Source organism: Bos indicus x Bos taurus, chromosome 23, assembly GCF_003369695.1.
Source record: "Bos indicus x Bos taurus breed Angus x Brahman F1 hybrid chromosome 23, Bos_hybrid_MaternalHap_v2.0, whole genome shotgun sequence".
NCBI lineage: Eukaryota > Metazoa > Chordata > Mammalia > Artiodactyla > Bovidae > Bos > Bos indicus x Bos taurus.
The window spans coordinates 14,571,727-14,590,867 of record NC_040098.1 but is presented as its reverse complement, the minus strand read 5'-3'; the positions used below and the strand labels follow the sequence as shown (position 1 = coordinate 14,590,867).

The 19,141-nt window shown below is 40.7% G+C and overlaps 1 protein-coding gene across 6 annotated transcripts in view; it reads left to right on the top strand.

Moving 5' to 3' along the window:
- KIF6 (kinesin family member 6) overlaps positions 1 to 19,141 on the top strand; it is a 422,193-nt gene that overhangs the window by 112,128 nt on the left and 290,924 nt on the right. For all 6 annotated transcript variants that reach the window (XM_027524813.1, XM_027524812.1, XM_027524814.1 and 3 more), the window contains exon 6: positions 18,218 to 18,347. In XM_027524813.1, coding sequence (XP_027380614.1) covers positions 18,218 to 18,347 — 130 coding nt within the window. The remainder of the gene's footprint in view (positions 1 to 18,217; positions 18,348 to 19,141) is intronic.

Genomic DNA, 19,141 nt, shown 5'->3' with positions numbered 1-19,141 from the left:
GTGTTATTGGAAGAGGGTGTTTGCTATGACCAGTGTATTCTCTTGGCAGAACTCTATTAGCCTTTGCCCTGCTTCATTCTGTACACCAAGGACAAATTTGCCTGTTACCCCAGGTGTTTCTTGACTTCCTACTTTTGCATTCCAGTCCCCTATAATGAAAAGGACATCTTTTGGGGGTGTTAGTTCTCAAAGGTCTTATAGGTCTTTATAGAACTGTTCAACTTCAGCTTCTTCAGTGTTACTGGTCGGGTCATAGACTTGAACTACCATGATATTGAATGGTTTGCCTTGGAAACGAACCGAGATCATTCTGTCATTTTTGAGATTGCATCCACCTACTGTATTTCAGACTCTTTTGTTGACCATGATGGCTGCTCCATTTCTTCTAGGGATTCCTGCCCCAATGAGGTAAAAACCCTAATAACGAAATCATGTTATACTGCTTGAAAATTATACAGGTGAAGAACAGATAAACCAGAATCAGATCCTATACTGTGTTACTATTTAATGTGGATAGAGGGAAGAGTTATTCAGTCAGTGATACTAGACATTTCTGTTAGTGAATCAACTAATAACTGGGTAACAGCAGTCCAGTTTACTGTGGCTTAACCAAACAGTTCCTTCTTTCCCCGTCAACTGCTGGAGCACAGTAAGGGTTCTGTAGATTGCAGCCAGGGCTGCCTGGGAAGCTTCGGGAGGCCTTAGGGCCTTCCTTGTGCCTTTCTGCTGAGCCATCTCAGCAGGTGACTTCAGTCTGCAAAATGCCTGAGTTACCTTCCACACCACGCCCACATTCCTGGAAGAGAAAAGGAAAAAAAAAATCATTGGTTAAGGCTGCCCCTTTAACAGTCTTCCCAGAAGCTCTGCCCATTGATTTTCACCTACTTATCACTAACCAGAATCAAGTCACATGGCCAGCTGTGGTTGCAAGGGAGTCAGGGAAAAACTAGTGTTTTAAAATAATTCCCTGAACAAAATCAGAGCCTTAGAGGGTGAAAGGGACATCAGACCCCATACAGGCAACCTGCACTGTGAGCCACACTTAGTTACTTAGGGGGAAAATCCAACCATGGAGACCCCCCCAACTCCTTTCCTTGCACTTGTATCCAAAAATAGTCAAAGGAAAATAGCATCATTAATATTAAGCAGTATAACAAGGAAATTGAGGAATCATATCAATATGTGTGTCATTGTTGTCAGCTTAAGAAAATGCACAATGTGAGAATTGTGAGTTAAGTTTTATTTGGGGCAAAATGAGGGCGGCAGCCTGGGAGACAGAACCTCAGATAGCTCTGAGAAGCTGCTCCAAAGAGGCGGGGGTGGCGGGGATGGTGGTGAAAGATGAGTATGTGAGTGATTTTGGTGAAGGGGGAATACATACAATCATGCACATATTTTCCCCAGTTTTCTCCTAGTCTTGTGATGCTTTTGCTAGTCACGAGGAACGCTCGTCACCATGTAGGATTTTGGTGCTTTCCTAGATATGAGGAGATACAAAAATTGGGATCATAAAATCAGCTCCTGAAAATATCAATCAGGAAGACCTGTCCTGCCAATTTTTCCCTCATTTCTGCTCTCCACCCTGAACTCTTTTCGGGGGTTGTTGAAGGTCAGCAGCTACAGCAGCTAATGATTTAATCATTGTAGAAGTAGATGGCAAGTGTCAATTTGTAGTTGACATTGTCCTTGTGATGGGACTCTTTTAAAATTCTTTCTACTTTTAAAATTTTCAAACTTTTTTTACGAGAAGCATGTATTCCTTTTATACTTGGAAAAATAATAAAGTTTATATTAAAATGAAAGTAATGAAAGTAAATAAACTCAGAACTTGTAAAATGCCATAGAGTAAACTTAGAGGTGTATAAAGCTATTTGCTTGGCAGAGGAAATGCTATGTTTTTCCAAAATTGCAAATCCATTGCCTCTAGTTCTATTTATTTCTGTAATTTCCCCAAATGTGGAAAACTTGAGCACATAATTTGTGATACTGAAACTATAAACTCTAAACTAGAAAGCAAGTATTAGTGAAAATGGGAGGAAAATGATTTTCCTTGAAAAAAAAAAGTTAGTAGCACTGAAGAAGATAATTTTAGTGTATGGCTTTGTAATTACCATATGGATTTAAGCCAAACAAGACATTTCATTCAATGATGAATTATTTGTGAGCCTGGAGCATTAATAAAAGGAATGTGGCAGCTGAATGTAGTTGGAAATTAGCAAAGGGTATTAGTATTAGAGGGAAGGTAACAAGTGTAGTTTTTTTTGTTAAATATTTACTTCTGGAAAATCATGCAAATGGTGGTTGCTGTAGGCAATAGATGAGTCTGTTGTAAGTCATGCCTACCTATGTTACACTTGGGAGCCATTCTGTCTGTTAATTGTTAAGATGTGATATTGTTTGGGTGGGAGAAGTTTGGTTAAGATAATATAGAAAGATGATCCGATTAAGTTATTAGCAGTCTAAATTGTTATCATATTTGGATACAATTTTGAGAAAAAACAAAGAATGTTTCATATACATGCTAAATCTTAGTGAAATAATTAACTGATAATAGCCAATAAATTAATGTAACCACTGGTGAGAAAGGTGCTGCCTCTCCTACACATTAATTGTACCTAATCTGGTTCTGTTTTTGCCTACCATGGATAATTCTCATTTTGGTTTTGCATCTCAATAGCAGTAGCCAGCAGGTCTATTTCTTGAGTTGTTTTGATGATACTTGTTTTCATAGCATCCAGGAGCCTAAGCACAGCAAGAAGCAGAAGCTTCTTGGGAGTTGTTGCCACATGGACACCAGGCATTCTTGAGTTATGTAGGATACACTACATTCAAGCTTTCACCTTGTGAACTTTTAACGATGCTAAGGTTCATTTGCACGTCCAGTCACATAAGTTCACATGTCTGGCATGCATTGTCACATGTGTGCATCGTCTACACGCAGGTGTGCTTTTGTGTACAGTACTATAGAGAGCAGGCTTCCCAGATGGCTCAGTGGTAAAGAATCTACCTGCCAATGCAGATGTGAACGCAGGTCCGATTCCTGGATTGGGAAGATCCCCTGGAAAAGGAAATGGCAACCTGCTCCTGTATTGTTGCCTAGAAAATTCCATGGACAGAGGAGCCCTGGCAGGCTACAATACATGGGGTCGAAAAAGAGTCAGACACAACTGAGCAACTGAGCACACACACCACAGGTATATAGTACAGTAGTTTAGTATCTTTATTTCAGTCCCAAGATGTTCAGAAACAAGTGTAAAAGCAGTGGTGATGTAGCTGGTACCACTAAGAGGTGCCAAGTGATAGCAATGGAAATGATAAAGTAAATAACTGAGAGAGTAGAGTGAGATATGGTAGACATTGCTTGTTCCTATAACATGAATTATTCAACAGTTGGCATAATTATAAAGAACACAGACAAGATGACGGAACATGTGAAGTCTACTATGCCAATGATGTTGACCATAATATTGAAGAAGCATGGAAAAGTTATAAAGAAGACGGAAAAACTTCTCAGTGTGTAGATGTAGGATCAGCACCAGCTTTGAATCCTGCTCAGCTTAATGCTGATTCAAGAGGAAGCTAAAAGCCTTTATGAAGACTTGAAGGAGAAACTTTTGGGGGGGGGGGGTGGCTCCAAAATCACTGCAGATGGTGACTGCAGCCATGAAATTAAAAGATACTTGCTCCTTGGAAGAAAAGCTATGACAAACCTAGACAGCAAATTAAAAAGCAGAGACATTACTTTGCCAACAAAGGTCCGTCTAGTCAAAGCTATGGTTTTTCCAGTAGTCATGTACGGCTGTGAGTGTTGCACCATAAAGAAAGCTGAGCACTGAAGAATTGATGCTTTTGAACTGTAGTGCTGGAGAAGATTCTTGAGAGTGCCTTGGACAGCAAGGAGATCCAACCAGTCCATGCTAAAGGAAATCAGTCCTGCATATTCATTGAACAGACTGATGCTGAAGCTGAAACTCTAATACTTTGGCCACCTGATGTGAAGAACTGACTCATTTGAAAAGACCCTGATGCTGGGAAAGACTGAAGGCAGGAGGAGAAGAGGATGACAGAGAATGAGATGATTGGATGGCATCACTGACTCTATGGAACGAGTTTGAGTAAGCTCCAGGAGTCGATGATGGATGGGGGAAGCCTGGCATGCTGCAGGCCTTGGGGTCGTAAAGAGTCAGACATGACTGAGTGACTGAACTGAACTGAACTGAAGAAGAAACATGGCAAAGAATCAGAGGGTGCATCTTTTAAAGCCAGCCATGGCTGGTTTCATCCATTCAAGGCTATAGTCAACCTTTTTAATGTTAAAGTAAGTGGCGAGATGGTGAGTGCATATACAATAGCTGCCTGGGAATTCCCTGAAATGCTTTGAGAAATTTTTGATGAAGGTGTGTATTTACCAGAGCAGGTTTTTTATGTGGGTGAGACAGGACTGTATTGGAAGAGGATGCCAGACTGAAGTTACAGCAGTAAGGAAAACTTGATGCCAGGCTGAGTGAGTGAGTGCAGTTGCTCAGTCATGTCCAGCTCTTTGCGACCCCATGGATGTAGCCCACCAGGCTCCTCAGTCCATAGGATTTCCCAGGCGTGAATACTGGAGTGGGTTGCCGTTTCCTTCTCCAGGGGATCTTCCTGACCCAGAGACTGAACCCGGGTCTCCCGCATTGTAGGCTTTACTGTCTGAGCTACCAGGGATGCCAGGCTATAAAGCAGCAAAGGATAGACTAGCTCTGTTGTTTGGTGGCAATGCTTCCAGCAACATGAAACTGAAGTTACTCTTAGTTTACTGTTCAGAAAACACAAGAGCCCTAAAAACATAGCTGCACAAGTCACTTCCGGTTAACTCCAAAGCCTGGGTTATACAGGCCATTTTCCCGGACTGGTTTTTTCCACCACTTTATCCTGGAGGTAGAGAAATATTGCTTGGAGAAGGACATCCCACTCAACATTCTTTTGCTGCTTGACAATGTTTGGGGTACCCCCATCCATGGATGACTTTCATCCCAAGGTCAAAGTAGTGCATCTGCCACCAAATGCTGCATCACTCATCCAACCTGTGGACCAAGAAGCTATAGCGACTTTCAGGGAATATTATTTACGTCACACTTGTCGTCAGACAGTAAAGGCGAGTGATGAATCAGGAACAACCTCACAACAATTTTGGAAAGACTATAACATGTACAAGGCCACAAAAAATATTGACTTTGCTTGACATGAAGTTAGGGTCATCACCATGAATGGGGTTTGCAAGAACCTTTGCCTGCAGTTTGCTCACAGTTTGCGTGGACTTGAAAAGGTGGATGAGAAGTCCAAAAAGGTCTTCAGCGACTTAGTGACCCTCAGCGAGAAGCTGAAGCTAGTTCTGCAAGAGGACAACTTCATTGAACTCCTTGCTGTGCAACATGAGGAGCTTACTAATGAAGACCTGATGGAAATGGAGGCCCAGAGAAAGGACAAAGCAGGACAAGAGGAAGAAGTAACTGAAGAACCGAAGAGATTCACGATGCAGGAAACACAAGGGGGTTTTCTTTATTTGAGGGGCTCTGCTAGTTTTCGAGGCACAAGACCCGAAGGTAGAATGGTACAGGAGTGCTGTAGCAGCCGCTCAGAATGCAGTCATCTGCGACAAGAGAAAAAACAGCTACTACTGGCTACCATGGGCTACAGTCCACAGGGTCGCAAAGAGTCGGACACAACTGAAGCGATTTAGCACGCACGCACCCACACATCACTAGATCGTTTTTTCAAGAGAGTAGATACAGTGGAATCCAGCGAGGAACCAGAACCTGTGCCATCAGCATCAGGCATGAGTGACGTTGCAGCTCGCCCTCCATCTCCTGTTGGTGACAATCCTTCAGGCCACCATCGCGCACCTCCTCTGCCTCCTCCAGTCGGTAACTCTTCTTGCCTCGATGCCAGCCCCTGGATGCCAGCTGTTGCACTATACCACTGTACTTTTCAAAGTACTGTATTGTAAGATTTGAAGTGTTCTCTTTATTTTTTGTTTTTTAGGTATTATTTGTGTGAAGAGTATTATAAACCTATTACACAGTACTGTATAGCTGACTGTGTTAGTGGGGTACCTCGGCTAATTTTTTTTGGACTTACAGACATACTCTTAGAACAGAATTAGTTCATATGTAGGGGACTGACATACATTAAATGACTCATTTCCATTTTGTTCCTCTTCAGACAGGGGATAAATCATATACAGGTTGCTGGCACCTCTGCAATGCCAGACTTGTGGTAGTACAGTTAGCTTAGGTGGTTGATTAAGTTCTTGGGGAAATCAAAAGACCAGAGTTCAAGTCTGATAATATGATCACTAGAAATAATAATGATGGTATTAAGGAAAGGATGTTTACCAATTGAAAAGAAAGTTAATGTGGATATCAAGACAAGAGTTCATCACAACAGTAACTCAGGATATTTCGCAGCTTTGGGGATTGAGAGGTACAAACTATTATGTACAAAAAAAAAAAGCTACAGGGTATATCGTGCGGTTCTATGAAGACCTACAAGAACTTTCTGAACTAACACCCAAAAAAGATGTCCTTTTCATTATAGGGGACTGGAATGCAAAGTAGGAAGTCAAGAAACACCTGGAGTAGCAGGCAAATTTGGCCTTGGACTACGCAATGAAGCAGAGCAAAGACTAATAGAGTTTTGCCAAGAAAATGTACTGGTCATAACAAACACCCTCTTCCAACAACACAAGAGAAGACTCTACACATGGACATCACCAGATGGTCAACACCGAAATCAGATTTATTATATTCTTTGCAGCCAAATATGGAGAAGCCCTATACAGTCAGCAAACACAAGACCAGGAGCTGACTGTGGCTCAGACCATGAACTCCTTATTGCCAAATTCAGACTTAAATTGAAGAAAGTAGGGAGAACCACTAGCCCATTCAGGTATGACCTAAATCAAATCCCTTATGATTATACAGTGGAAGTGAGAAATAGATTTAAGGGACTAGATCTGATAGATAGAGTGCCTGATGAACTGTGGAAAGAGGTTCGTGACATTGTACAGGAGACAGGGATCAAGACCATTCCCATGGAAAAGAAATGCAAAAAAGCAAAATGGCTGTCTGAGGAGGCCTTACAAATAGCTGTGAAAAGAAGAGAAGCAAAAAGCAAAGGAGAAAAGGAAAAATATAAACATCTGAATGCAGAGTTCCAAAGAATAGCAAGAAGACACAAGAAAGCCTTCCTCAGCGATCAATGCAAAGAAATAGAGGAAAACAACAGAATGGGAAAGACTAGGGCTCTCTTCAAGAAAATCAGAGATACCAAAGGAACATTTCATGCAAAGATGGGCTCGATAAAGGACAGAAATGGTATGGACCTAACAGAAGCAGAAGATATTAAGAAGAGATGGCAAGAATACACAGAAGAACTGTACAAAAAAGATCTTCATGACCCAGATAATCACGATGGTGTGATCACTGACCTAGAGCCAGACATCCTGGAATGTGAAGTCAAGTGGGCCTTAGAAAGCATCACTACGAACAAAGCTAGTGGAGGTGATGGAATTCCAGTTGAGCTATTCCAAATCCTGAAAGATGATGCTGTGAAAGTGCTGCACTCAATATGCCAGGAAATTTGGAAAACTCAGCAGTGGCCACAGGACTGGAAAAGGTCAGTTTTCATTCCAATCCCAAAGAAAGGCAATGCCAAAGAATGCTCAAACTACCACACAATTGCACTCATGTCACATGCTAGTTAAGTAATGCTCAAAATTCTCCAAGCCAGGCTTCAGCAATATGTGAACCATGAACTTCCAGATGTTCAAGCTGATTTTAGAAAAGACAGAGGAACCACAGATCAAATTGCCAACATCTGCTGGATCATGGAAAAAGCAAGAGAGTTCCAGAAAAACATCTATTTCTGCTTTATTGACTATGCCAAAGCCTTTGACTGTGCGGATCACAATAAACTGTGGACAATTCTGAAAGAGATGGGAATACCAGACCACCTGACCTGCCTCTTGAGAAATATGTATGCAGGTCAGGAAGCAACAGTTAGAACTGGACATGGAACAACAGACTGGTTCCAAATAGGAAAAGGAGTTCGTCAAGGCTGTATATTGTCACCCTGTTTATTTAACTTATATGCAGAGTACATCATGCGAAACGCTGGACTGGAAGAAACACAAGCTGGAATCAAGATTGCCAGGAGAAATATCAATAGCCTCAGATATGCAGATGACACCACCCTTACGGCAGAAAGTGAAGAGGAACTCAAAAGCCTCTTGATGAAAGTGAAAGTGGAGAGTGAAAAAGTTGGCTTAAAGCTCAACATTCAGAAAACGAAGATCATGGCATCCGGTCCCACCACTTCATGAGAAATAGATGGGGAAACAGTGGAAAGTGTCAGACTTTATTTTTCTGGGCTCCAAAATCACTACAGATGGTGACTGCAGCCATGAAATTAAAATACGCTTACTCCTTGGAAGGAAAGTTATGACCAACCTAGATAGCATATTCTAAAGCAGAGACATTACTTTGCCAACAAAGGTTCGTCTAGTCAAGGCTATGGTTTTTCCTGTGGTCATGTATGGATGTGAGAGTTGGACTGTGAAGAAGGCTGAGCGCCGAAGAACTGATGCTTTTGAACTGTGGTGTTGGAGAAGACTCTCGAGAGTCCCTTGGACTGCAAGGAGCTCCAACCAGTCCATTCTGAAGATCAGCCCTGGGATTTTTTTGGAAGGAATGATGCTAAAGCTAAAACTCCAGTACTTTGGCCACCTCATGCCGGGGACCAGCCCCGGCTGATCCAGGGTATTCGAAGCGGGGACGGCATCGGCGACCTATTTATTTAAATATTTTATCAAAGATATAAAGAGTAATAGGATGAGGATAGCTCAGTAGGAAAATTCAGTGGAGAAAAGAGGCTGAGTGGCTAGGTTTACGCGGGAGACCAATAAAACTTCAAGACAAGAAGTTTGCACCACTTATGTAGGCCGCAGGCGTCCTTCCGTTCTCCCGAAGGAGAGGAGACACTGAGGCCTCCCCGGTCGGATATTAGAAGCCCAGGCATAATTAGCAAGCATGGCGGGTTCCGCGCTCCAGATGGAGACTCAGCCAGAGTTTGGGAGAGAGAGTGACATGGGGAGACCAAGTTTCGGTGAACAAGGCCCGCACTTTATTTTCCAAAGTAGTTTTTATACCTTAAGTTGTGCATAGAGGATAATGGGGGAAGGGATGGTGTCATGCAAGGACAGCAGTTCCTGGTCCTAATCGAAGCCAGGCTTTCAAACTTATCATATGCAAAAGTTCAGGGGAATTACGTCATCTTTTGGCCAGGAGGCCTGTTAACATTTTAAGAAACTTATCTTTCTCTAAAGGTGATTATTCCAAAGTCAGGCACCAGCCTCCAAAAGAGCATTGGACAAAGCTGCATTCCTATAGGGCAAAGGTGAGGTGGGCTCAATCAAGAAAAGAATTAACTCAAGGGTCCAAGGTTACAAACATTGAGGCTACTACTTACATTTCTATACACCCATTGTATCAATCAATACACTGCCAAGGACACAGTAGGTAAGGAGTATGGAGACTTAGCAGCAAACATTGGCCCAATAAGTGAAAAACCCTTCACCAATACAATTTCTAATCAATCTTTTAACTACTCAAAAGAATCTGTGTTTAGACAGTTTAGAACATCTCCTCCCTCTCACAGTTGGGAGGCTCTGAACAATCACATGTGGCCGAAAAAACCTATTCAGGCAGGCTAGAGGATTTCCAAAGGAGTTTGTAGGTTAAACACTGTCACACCCAGGAATTATTAACTGGAGCTGTAAGCTAACTCTTTTTTCAGAGAGAGGTAGTGGGGGATGGCCCCCCGTAAAGTCAGAGGTGTAGGTGAAAGCACAAAGCAGAAAGTAGGCAGACTCTGGTTTTGGGGGTAGATGCTCGAGAATTTCCAGGGGGACTCCTGAGGCTCGATCCCGCCTTTGGGTATGCCAAGCCTCCTTCCTCATGACCTTTGCCCACGGGCGGAGCTCGCTCCCCGAAACCTCAAGCGAAGAGCTGACTCATTGGAAAAGACTCTGATGCTGGGAGGGATTGGGGGCAGTAGGAGAAGGGGATGACAGAGGATGAGATGGCTGGATGGCATCACTGACTCAATGGACGTGAGTCTGAGTGAACTCCGGAAGTTGGTGATGGACAGGGAGGCCTGGCGTGCTGCAATTTATGGGGTTGAAAAGATTTAGACACGACTGAGCGACTGATCTGATCTGATCTGATATTGTACAGCACAGGGAATATAGCCAATATTGTGCATTAACTTTAAGTGGAGTAAAACTATAAAAATAATGAATCACCTTGTTGTATACCTGAGACTAGTATACTACTGTAAATCAACTATACTTCAGTTAGAAAAAAATGTTTTGCAACTTTCAGTTGGAGAAGGCAATGGCACCCCACTCCAGTACTCTTGCCTGGAAAATCCCATGGATAGCGGAGCCTGGTGGGCTGCAGTCCATGGGGTCGCTAAGGGTCGGACACGACTGAGCAACTTCACTTTCACTTTTCACTTTCTTGCATTGGAGCAGGAAATGGCATCCCACTCCAGTGTTCTCGCCTGGAGAATCCCAGGGACAGAGGAGCCTGGTGGGCTGCCGTCTATGGGGTCGCACAGAGTCGGACACGACTGAAGCGACTTAGCGGCAGCAGCTTTCAGTTTGGACCTTTTTTTTTTTTCTTGATAAAGTATTTAGTTTTAGGTTCACAACAAAACTGAGAGGAAGGTACAGAGATGTCCCTTATGTCTCCTCCTCACACACACGCATGGCCTGTCCCATTACCAGCATCACTCACCAAAATGACATGCTTGTTACCAAGAATGGACATACACAGACACATCAAAACAACCCAGAGTCCATAATTTGTCATAGATTTTCACTCTTGGTGTTGAACATTCCACAAGTTTGGACAAATTTATAATGACATGCACCCGTCATGATAATACACAGTATTTTTACTGACTTTGAATCCTCTGCACTCTGCCTAGTCATCGCTACCCCATACCTCCACCCCTGGCAACCACTAATCTTTTTATTATCTCTTTTTATTATCTCCATAGTTTTGCCTTTCCCAAAATGTCACACAGTTGGAATCATTCTGTATATAGCTCTTTCAGACTCATTTCTTTCACTTAGTAATATGCATTTAAGGTCCTCCGTGTTTTTTCATGGCTTGATAGTTCATTTCTTTTTAGCACTGAATAGTGTCCCATTGTTTGTTTGTACTAAAGTTTATCCATTAGGTGAAGGGCATCTTGGATGCCTCTAAGTTTGGGGTTGATAGGAATAGTTTAGTTTTTTGAGAAACTACCAAAATGGCTGTACCATTTTTGCATTTCCACCAACAATAGATGAGCATTCTTGTTGCTTTACATCCCAGCATTTGATGTCATTGGTGTTCCAGGTTTTGGCCATTTTAATAGGTGTGTACTGGTATCTCATTATTTTTTACATTTCCATTTTCCTGATGACATGCGATGTGGAACATCTTTTCATATGCTTATTTGCCATCTGTACATCTTCTTTGGTGAGGTGTCTGTTAAGGTTTTGGGCCCATTTTTAAATTGAGTTCCTTGTTTTCTTATCGTTGAGCTTTAAGTGTTCTTTGTATAGTTTGGATACCAGTCCTTTACCGGATGTGTCTTTTGCAAATGTTTTCTTCCAGTCTGTGGCTTATCTTCTACGTCTTCAGACATTGTCTTTTGCAGAACATAAGTTTTTAATTTTAATGATGATCAGTTATTTCCTTCAAGGATAATGTCTTTAGTGTTGTATCCAAAAAGATGTCACCGTACCCAAGGCCATCTGGGTTTTCTTCCCGTGTTACCTTCTAGGAGTTTTATAGTTTTGCATTTTACATTTAGGTCTGTAATTCATTTTGAGTTAATTTTTATGAGTGGTATGAAGTCTGTGTCTGGATTCATTTCTTTGTGTGTGGAGGTCCAGTTGTCCTAGAACCACTTTTTGAAGAGATTGTCTTTGTGCCATTATGTCGCCTTGATATCTTTGTGAAAGATCAGCTGACTGTCGTTACATGAGTCTGTTTCTGAATTCTGTGTTTCATCAGTACTACACTATCTTAATTACTACAGCTTTATAGTAAGTCTTGAAGTTGGGGAGTGTTGGTCCTCCAACTTTGTTCTTCTCATTAAATTTTGTTTTTGCTATTCTGGGTCTTTTGCCTCTCCATATAAACATCAGAATCATTTTGTTAATATACACAAAATAATGTGCTGGGATTATTGGGGTTTCATTGCATATGTATATCAAGTTGGAAAGAAGTCACATCTGGACAGGACTGAGTCTTCCTACCCATGAACATGGAAAACCTTGCATTTATTTAGTTTTTTGATTTCTCTCATTAGAATCTTGTAATTTTTCTCCTATAAATGGTGGGCATATTTTGTTAGATTTATATCTAAACATTTCATTGTTTAAGTGTTAAGGTAAATGGCTTTGTGTTTTTAATTTCAAATTCCACTTGTTAATTGCTGTTATATAGGAAAACAATTGATTTTTGTATATTAACTTTGTATCCTGCAGTGTTGTTATAATCACTTATTAGTTTCAGGAGTTTTTTTATCAGTTCTTTCAGGTTTTCCGCATGTCATCTGTGAGCAAAGACATCTTTATGTTTTTTTTCCCCCAATCTGTATAGCTTTTATTTTCTTTTCTTAAATTATTTCACTAACAAGGACTTTCCAGTATAATGTTGTAAAGGAATGATGAGAGGGGATAGCCTAACATTGTACCTGATATTACTAGGAAAGCTTTGAGTTTCTCACCATTAACTATGATGTTAGCTGTAGGTTTTTTTGTAGATTATCAGGTTGAGAAGGATCCTCTCTATTCCTAGTTTACTGAGAGTTTTTTGTCATGAATGGGCGTTGAATTTTTCAAATGTTTGTTCAGCATCTATTAATATGCTTAGGTGTGATTTTCTTTTTTAGTTCATTGATATGATGGATTGTATTGACTGATATTCGAATGTTGAACCAACCTTATATATCTGAGATAATCCCACTTAGTCATGGGTATAATTTTTTTATACATTGTTGGATTTGATTAGCTAATACTTTATTGAGGATTTTTACATCTATATTAATGAGAGATATGGTCTAGAGTTTTGTTTACTCATTATGTTTTTGTCTGGTTTGGTTAAAGTGTAATGCTGGCCTCATAGTATGAGTTAGGAAGTATTTCCTTCTCTCTTTTGAACAAAATTGTAGATAGTTGGTTTAACATCTTCCTTAAATATTTGGTTGAGAACCTGGTACTTTGTAGGCTAAAATAAATAACTCAACCTAAAGTGTCATGTGATTGGCTATATTTTCCTTATCAGTAAGAAAGTATAATATTAGATAAAATGAGAAAGAAAAGATATCTTTTTCAAGATATTAGGAAGAGTTTTCAAAATATCTTAATAGTGGTTAAATAGAAAAAGTATCCTTTTAGCCCAATCTATCTAGATTAAGACCAACAGAAAAATTTATTGCACATTCGTAAAACTTTCTTATGTGGTATGTTTCAATTATTTATATTTTATAACAAGAAATATTTGAGATTTTTAGTCAATCTGAAGAAAGTCTACCTTTGAAATTGTTTAAATGCAGGAAGGAGGGCTCCTTTTACATACTTCTCCTAAAAATGTATATCCTCCCTTCCCCCAAATCTTGCCTGTAGAGAGCTGCTGAAAATGGGTTGGTTGGGGTGAGAGGGAATGAGGTTGAAAAACACGAAACTGTAGAATTTTCTCTTTACTGAAATGAATAGCAGGGCTGTGTTTACAACCTGTGAGATACTTTCAGTTATTTAGAAGAGCCTCATGGATACCCTCCCATTTTTATGAGGCCCTCTGCTCTTGATATTGATACTGTTCAAAGTCAAGGTGACTAGACAGGGCTCCCTCTTGTCTATATGGCACCTTCCTATGATTATTAAAAGGTACCCCTGCCATCTTTTGGAAAATTGTTGTAATATGCTGGTTTTGTTAGAAGACAGTTAACTGCCCCTGACCAGCATGTGTCATAATAAATCTGCAGGCACAGGATGTGGATTGCAACATCTTGAACGTGGTGCCATTGTGTAGTGCAAGGCCTGTACCAATACGTCGGGCCCCTGCAAGTAAAAAAAAAAAATAGAAATCACCATAGCAGTATTTGTCTATCACACGAACGTGAGAAACCAGATTCATTGTAATAACTCCTGGAAAGTCCCTGTTCAGCGAGTTGGTGGTACTGGAATGTCGTGGAGGTGGGATGGAGAGTGGGGAGGGTTCTCCCATTGATGGCTTCCATTATTGGGAACAAGAGCTTGGCCATTGCTCCTTATATGTCTTCCAGTCAGTTAGAAAGCCTAAAAATTCCAACTACTTAGCCAAATGGAAAAGATTCTCTGTTTACAGAGAAAACACAAAGCTTGCTTCTTCCCCATCATTAAACAGGCTGAGTGTACTTAGCAGAACTTTTCCACTTAGGGGTCCAAGTTAAGGCTATCAGGGACTTCTTGCTCAAAATCTAAACATTTTAGAAACATTTTGTAGAGAAAACTATTCACAGGCCCTTTCAAAGAGAATCAAATAAATAGTTTGGGGGGTTTCCATCTTGGAATTAAGATGTTTATTTAAGAAACTCCAATAAAGCCCTCTTTCAAGCTATGAAAATTATAGCCAGAACAGAGTAGTGGACTGAGGATTCAGGAAATAGCTATTGATTTGTGAGAGAGCTGGGGAGTTGGGGGTGGGGGGCAGGGAAGGAAGCAACTTAATAAGAAACTTTTGCTAATGGTTCTTATTTCCTCTGATTTTGAAAAATTCTCCACCAACAGCAGAGTTTAAAACATCCTCACCCCCAGATTAACCAATTTAGGTAAGAAGAAGTACCCCCAGCTCAGGCCATGCTTCTCTGAGCAAAGTGTAAGAGTGGGTGGGGCTGACACGTGGGTTGTGAGGGTGAGTGCAAAAGGAATTTTCAATAAGAGCAGGCAGGGCAATAAGGGAAAGTCCAAAGCCTCATGCCCAAGGGATTGGGCAGAAACCAGGAAAGAATCTGAGGAGAAGAACTGGCAAGGGAGACCCTGATTGGAGAAAGTTGTACCACAGAAGATTCCAGAAAGTTGCCAGAGGCAGAGCCTTCTTATTAAAGGGTGCCCGCAGATGAGCCTGGAGCAGGGAGAGAACCCTGAGAGAAGCCAAACTAAACTAGACACCAACCTGTCTTTTTATTTACTTTTCAAAACCTCAGTGGGCAAAAATAAGCAAATAGTGAGGGAAACAGAACCAGAAAAGAATCGCTTCTCATCCTTTTGGCTAAGCTCAAGTGAAAAATCAGAAAAGAGTCAGAGAAATTACATGGTGATGAGTTACAAAAGACGACTGAGATTTCTATGCAGAAAAATTGAAGCACATGCAAATTGTGATCACAGCGACACAGCTGGACAAGCACCCGGAAGTAAATATAGAAGCATAACACTTCTGCAGGACATTGCAGATCAGAGGCTCTGAGCGATTTAGCCAAATGCTGCCGATGACATTCCATACTTCCTATATTATGCTTCTAACTATTCTTTGTAAATGTAACCTGAATCAGTGAGCCATTCAGGTTATCTAAAAGGTTGAACACTTTTAGAATTCTGTGCATGCTGGTTTTCTGCATTTTTTTTTTTAATTTCAGTGAGGTAATGGTGAGGAGATTATGTATGATATCACATTTAGATTTTTTGACTCAGCCATGATATAAACCCTGTGGATGTCCAGGAAGATCCATAATCCCCAGTTGAGCATTAGTTATTGCTGTGATTAATGGGTGGCTTAGTTTACCCATCAGTGGCATGGTCAGGGAGGTAGAAAAAGGAAACTTCCTGTGGAAGGACAAGCTTTTTAAAATTCACAGGGACCTTGCCTGTTAGTAGATATATGACCCAAAGTGACTTCAACCAGTAAAATGAGTAACTCTCCTCTTTGGGCTTAGGTGGAGCTGGGTGGAAAGTAACTATAAAGAAACCAGAAACCTTCCCATCTGTCCACCTTGTATGGTCATTAAAGATGAAGTCAGTAACTCTCAATCTTGGCTGCACGATAGAATCACCTGGAGCCTTTACAGACTCTGGTACCCAGTCCGCACCCATATTTGATTTGAATATTCAAATCAATATCTTTAAAGAGGACACCTGGTGCTGATGTATTGTTTGGTTTACGCTCTGAAGACTGGTCCTGTATGCAGCCAGGGTGAGAATGACTGGATTAAAGGAGTCTTTCGGTGCCCAGGGAGTGTGGGCATCCTCCTCTTTGAATCATTTTCTGCTCCCTCGTCTCCCCCTTTTCTGATCTTGCACAGGATGGTTCTGTATCTGACTTGGTCTTACAGCATATATTGCAGGTTACTTTGCCTCAGAGTAGAAGAATTTGTTTTCTTCTTCATGTTGTAAAAGACAGAACTCTCCTCTTTTCTCACTTCTGATGTACTGTCTCATCACTCATTTCATGCTTTTATCTTCCTTCCCATATTACTTAACTTCTTTCACCTTTGAGATGTAGAATCTGTAGATTTAGGAGGAATTCTGACTTTTGTATCCCTAGGGATTGCATTTACCAAACCTTCTCAAGCATTTCAGAAGAATCACAGTGGAAATAAAGCTTAAGGAATAAAGAGGGTTCCTAAAAATAGAGCACAATTCATCTATTTCAGTTTAAAAAATGCCTTCATATTTTCCAAGCTTTTTTCTTTAACTCTTAAAGCATTTTTAATAAGCTGACTTATGAGCCTTGTTGAAAAATAAATAAAATACACTTGTTTCCATTAAGGGAAGAGATCTTTTTCCATCTCATTGGTATTATTGAAGGAGACAAAAAGAAGTCCAAAACTTGGCAACGAGCTGCATTATTAGTGACATATTGGTCACAGATGGGCTGGAAAAACTACACTTTCTTCCTGCAATTAGTATTTTAAGTGCCCACAAATTACATATGAAAATCCAGAGAGTCCCCTTACAGAAGGGAAGGCTGAAAAATTATGGGCTTTGCAAAATCTTCACTTTTAAAGTTTTCTAAGTGTGTTTTTGTCAGTAGGTGAGTGACACATGTCCACTTGTTGGTGGTACTTTGAAGGGAGGCGTGATGATGATGGCAGGCTAGATGATGCCAGCAGACCTCCTGGCATCAGTTCTGCTGTTGTGAGCGAGTGCAGACACCCGGAGAGACACTTGGCAACACTTGTGAATTACAGATTTCCTTTCCTCAACAATTTTAAAAATGATCACGAAGGCAAAACTCAAGAGGTAACAGGGAACTCTCTTTAGTAATTCTGTTGCTTGAATTTGTAGTCCTTTCAAAGAAGACTCTTAGGAATTTAGCCAAATTGTGTTCCAGAAGTTGCCAGAAAGTCCTAACAGGACTCTGAGGAGAGTTTTGACAAGCCAGCTCTGGAGACAGTGTTAAGATTCACGTGGGAGGAAACAGTATTGGCACCAAAATGTCTCTTGAGGAGTTTTAATAAGTGAATGTAATTCCAAACCTAAGGAGTCAATGGAAGGAAAAGTGATGTTGTAAAAGAAGAAAGGTCAAAAAACATATCTGATGGACATAAAAATAATAATTATAAACTAGGATTTTATTAGAAGACTTCTTGAGAATTTTTAACTCACCTTAATAAGAAAACCAGGGAATAACTCCCAGAGGGATGACAGATGCCTCAATTTTCATCGTGTTTAAATTGGTGAGCTAACCAGTTTGAAATGTCACATAGATTGAAGTAATATGAAATTGAACAAAAGGGAAAAATTAGAAGGAGAAAAATCAGTACCACCTAATGTAAGAAACTGAATTATGACATGGCAAAAAAGAGGCATAGCCAAGCTTCCTGACACAGGTAGAAGGTTATCCACGGGCATTTTAAATTCAGTAAGAATATGCATTTTCAGATGCTCTGGGGATCTGATGATTCCCAGTAAAGCTGCCTTTGAATTAGGAGCTTGTAATGGACTTTTCAGCCCCAAAGCTATTTGGTAGTACTGTCGGGAATGTCGGTATTGGATGCTAATCCAGTACTGTCTGGTGTCTTGGGTACGTCTTGATTTTATAAATTCAAGGCGTCACACATACGGCCTTCAAAAAAGAAACCTGTAAGAAAGACTTGAAGTTCTTTTCCCTCTCAAAGCTGTTGTTTCCTTTTTCCCTAGGAAAGTGACAGTCCTGGAGGACCCCGATCAGAATATCCACCTGAAAAACTTGTCTCTTCATCAGGCGGCCACAGAGGAAGAAGCTCTGAATCTGCTTTTCTTGGGTGACACCAACAGAATGATTGCAGAGGTAATAAGCTTTTCTCTGCAAGCTGTGTTTGCACACTGTAAGATATAATGGAATCTGGGCGACAGCAATGACTTTAAACATAATCTCATCCAAATCCCATGTTTTAGGAAAAGGAAACCTAGAACCAGAGAATTGAGGAGACTTTCTCGAGGTCTTTTAGCTAGTTAATGAGCAGGGGCTAAAATCTAGTCTCTTTTAATTTTGTATTTTTAAATTTTATACAAATTGATTTGCAGCCAGCCCATGACAACTCATCGGAAGTCTTCATTATAGGAATTTTTGCTTAATTTTTGAAACTTAAAATTACATAGCTTATTCTTCCTAACCTCCAGTCATCCATATACTGGCATTTAGCTATCATGGGTTTAGAGAATGAAGAATGTAGAATAATACCTGGAACATAGGAAGTGCTCTGTGCATTTGCAGCTCTTGTTGGCAGATCCAGGAACACTGCCATGGTGTGTGATAGAAGTATGCATCCATGCAATATTGGGGATATTCTTGTGCTAAAAGCTATTTATTGCTAATCTGATATTCACACCTAACTGGGCACCTATATTTTGCCTTGGAACCATAAGCAGGAGACAGGATTAACCCAGCTGGGTCATGGGCCTCAACCAGTTACTGATTGGAGATGGAGGGTCACAAAAATCTCATTCAGCGCCACTGCACTGAAAGGAATTAAGTAGCGCTACTGGTGATTTGGGTGGTGGTGGTGTGGAAACAGGCACTTTCCTTTTCAAACCATGCTCCCTGAGTTCTGTGTTCTACCTTGTCTCTGATGACAAACAGCA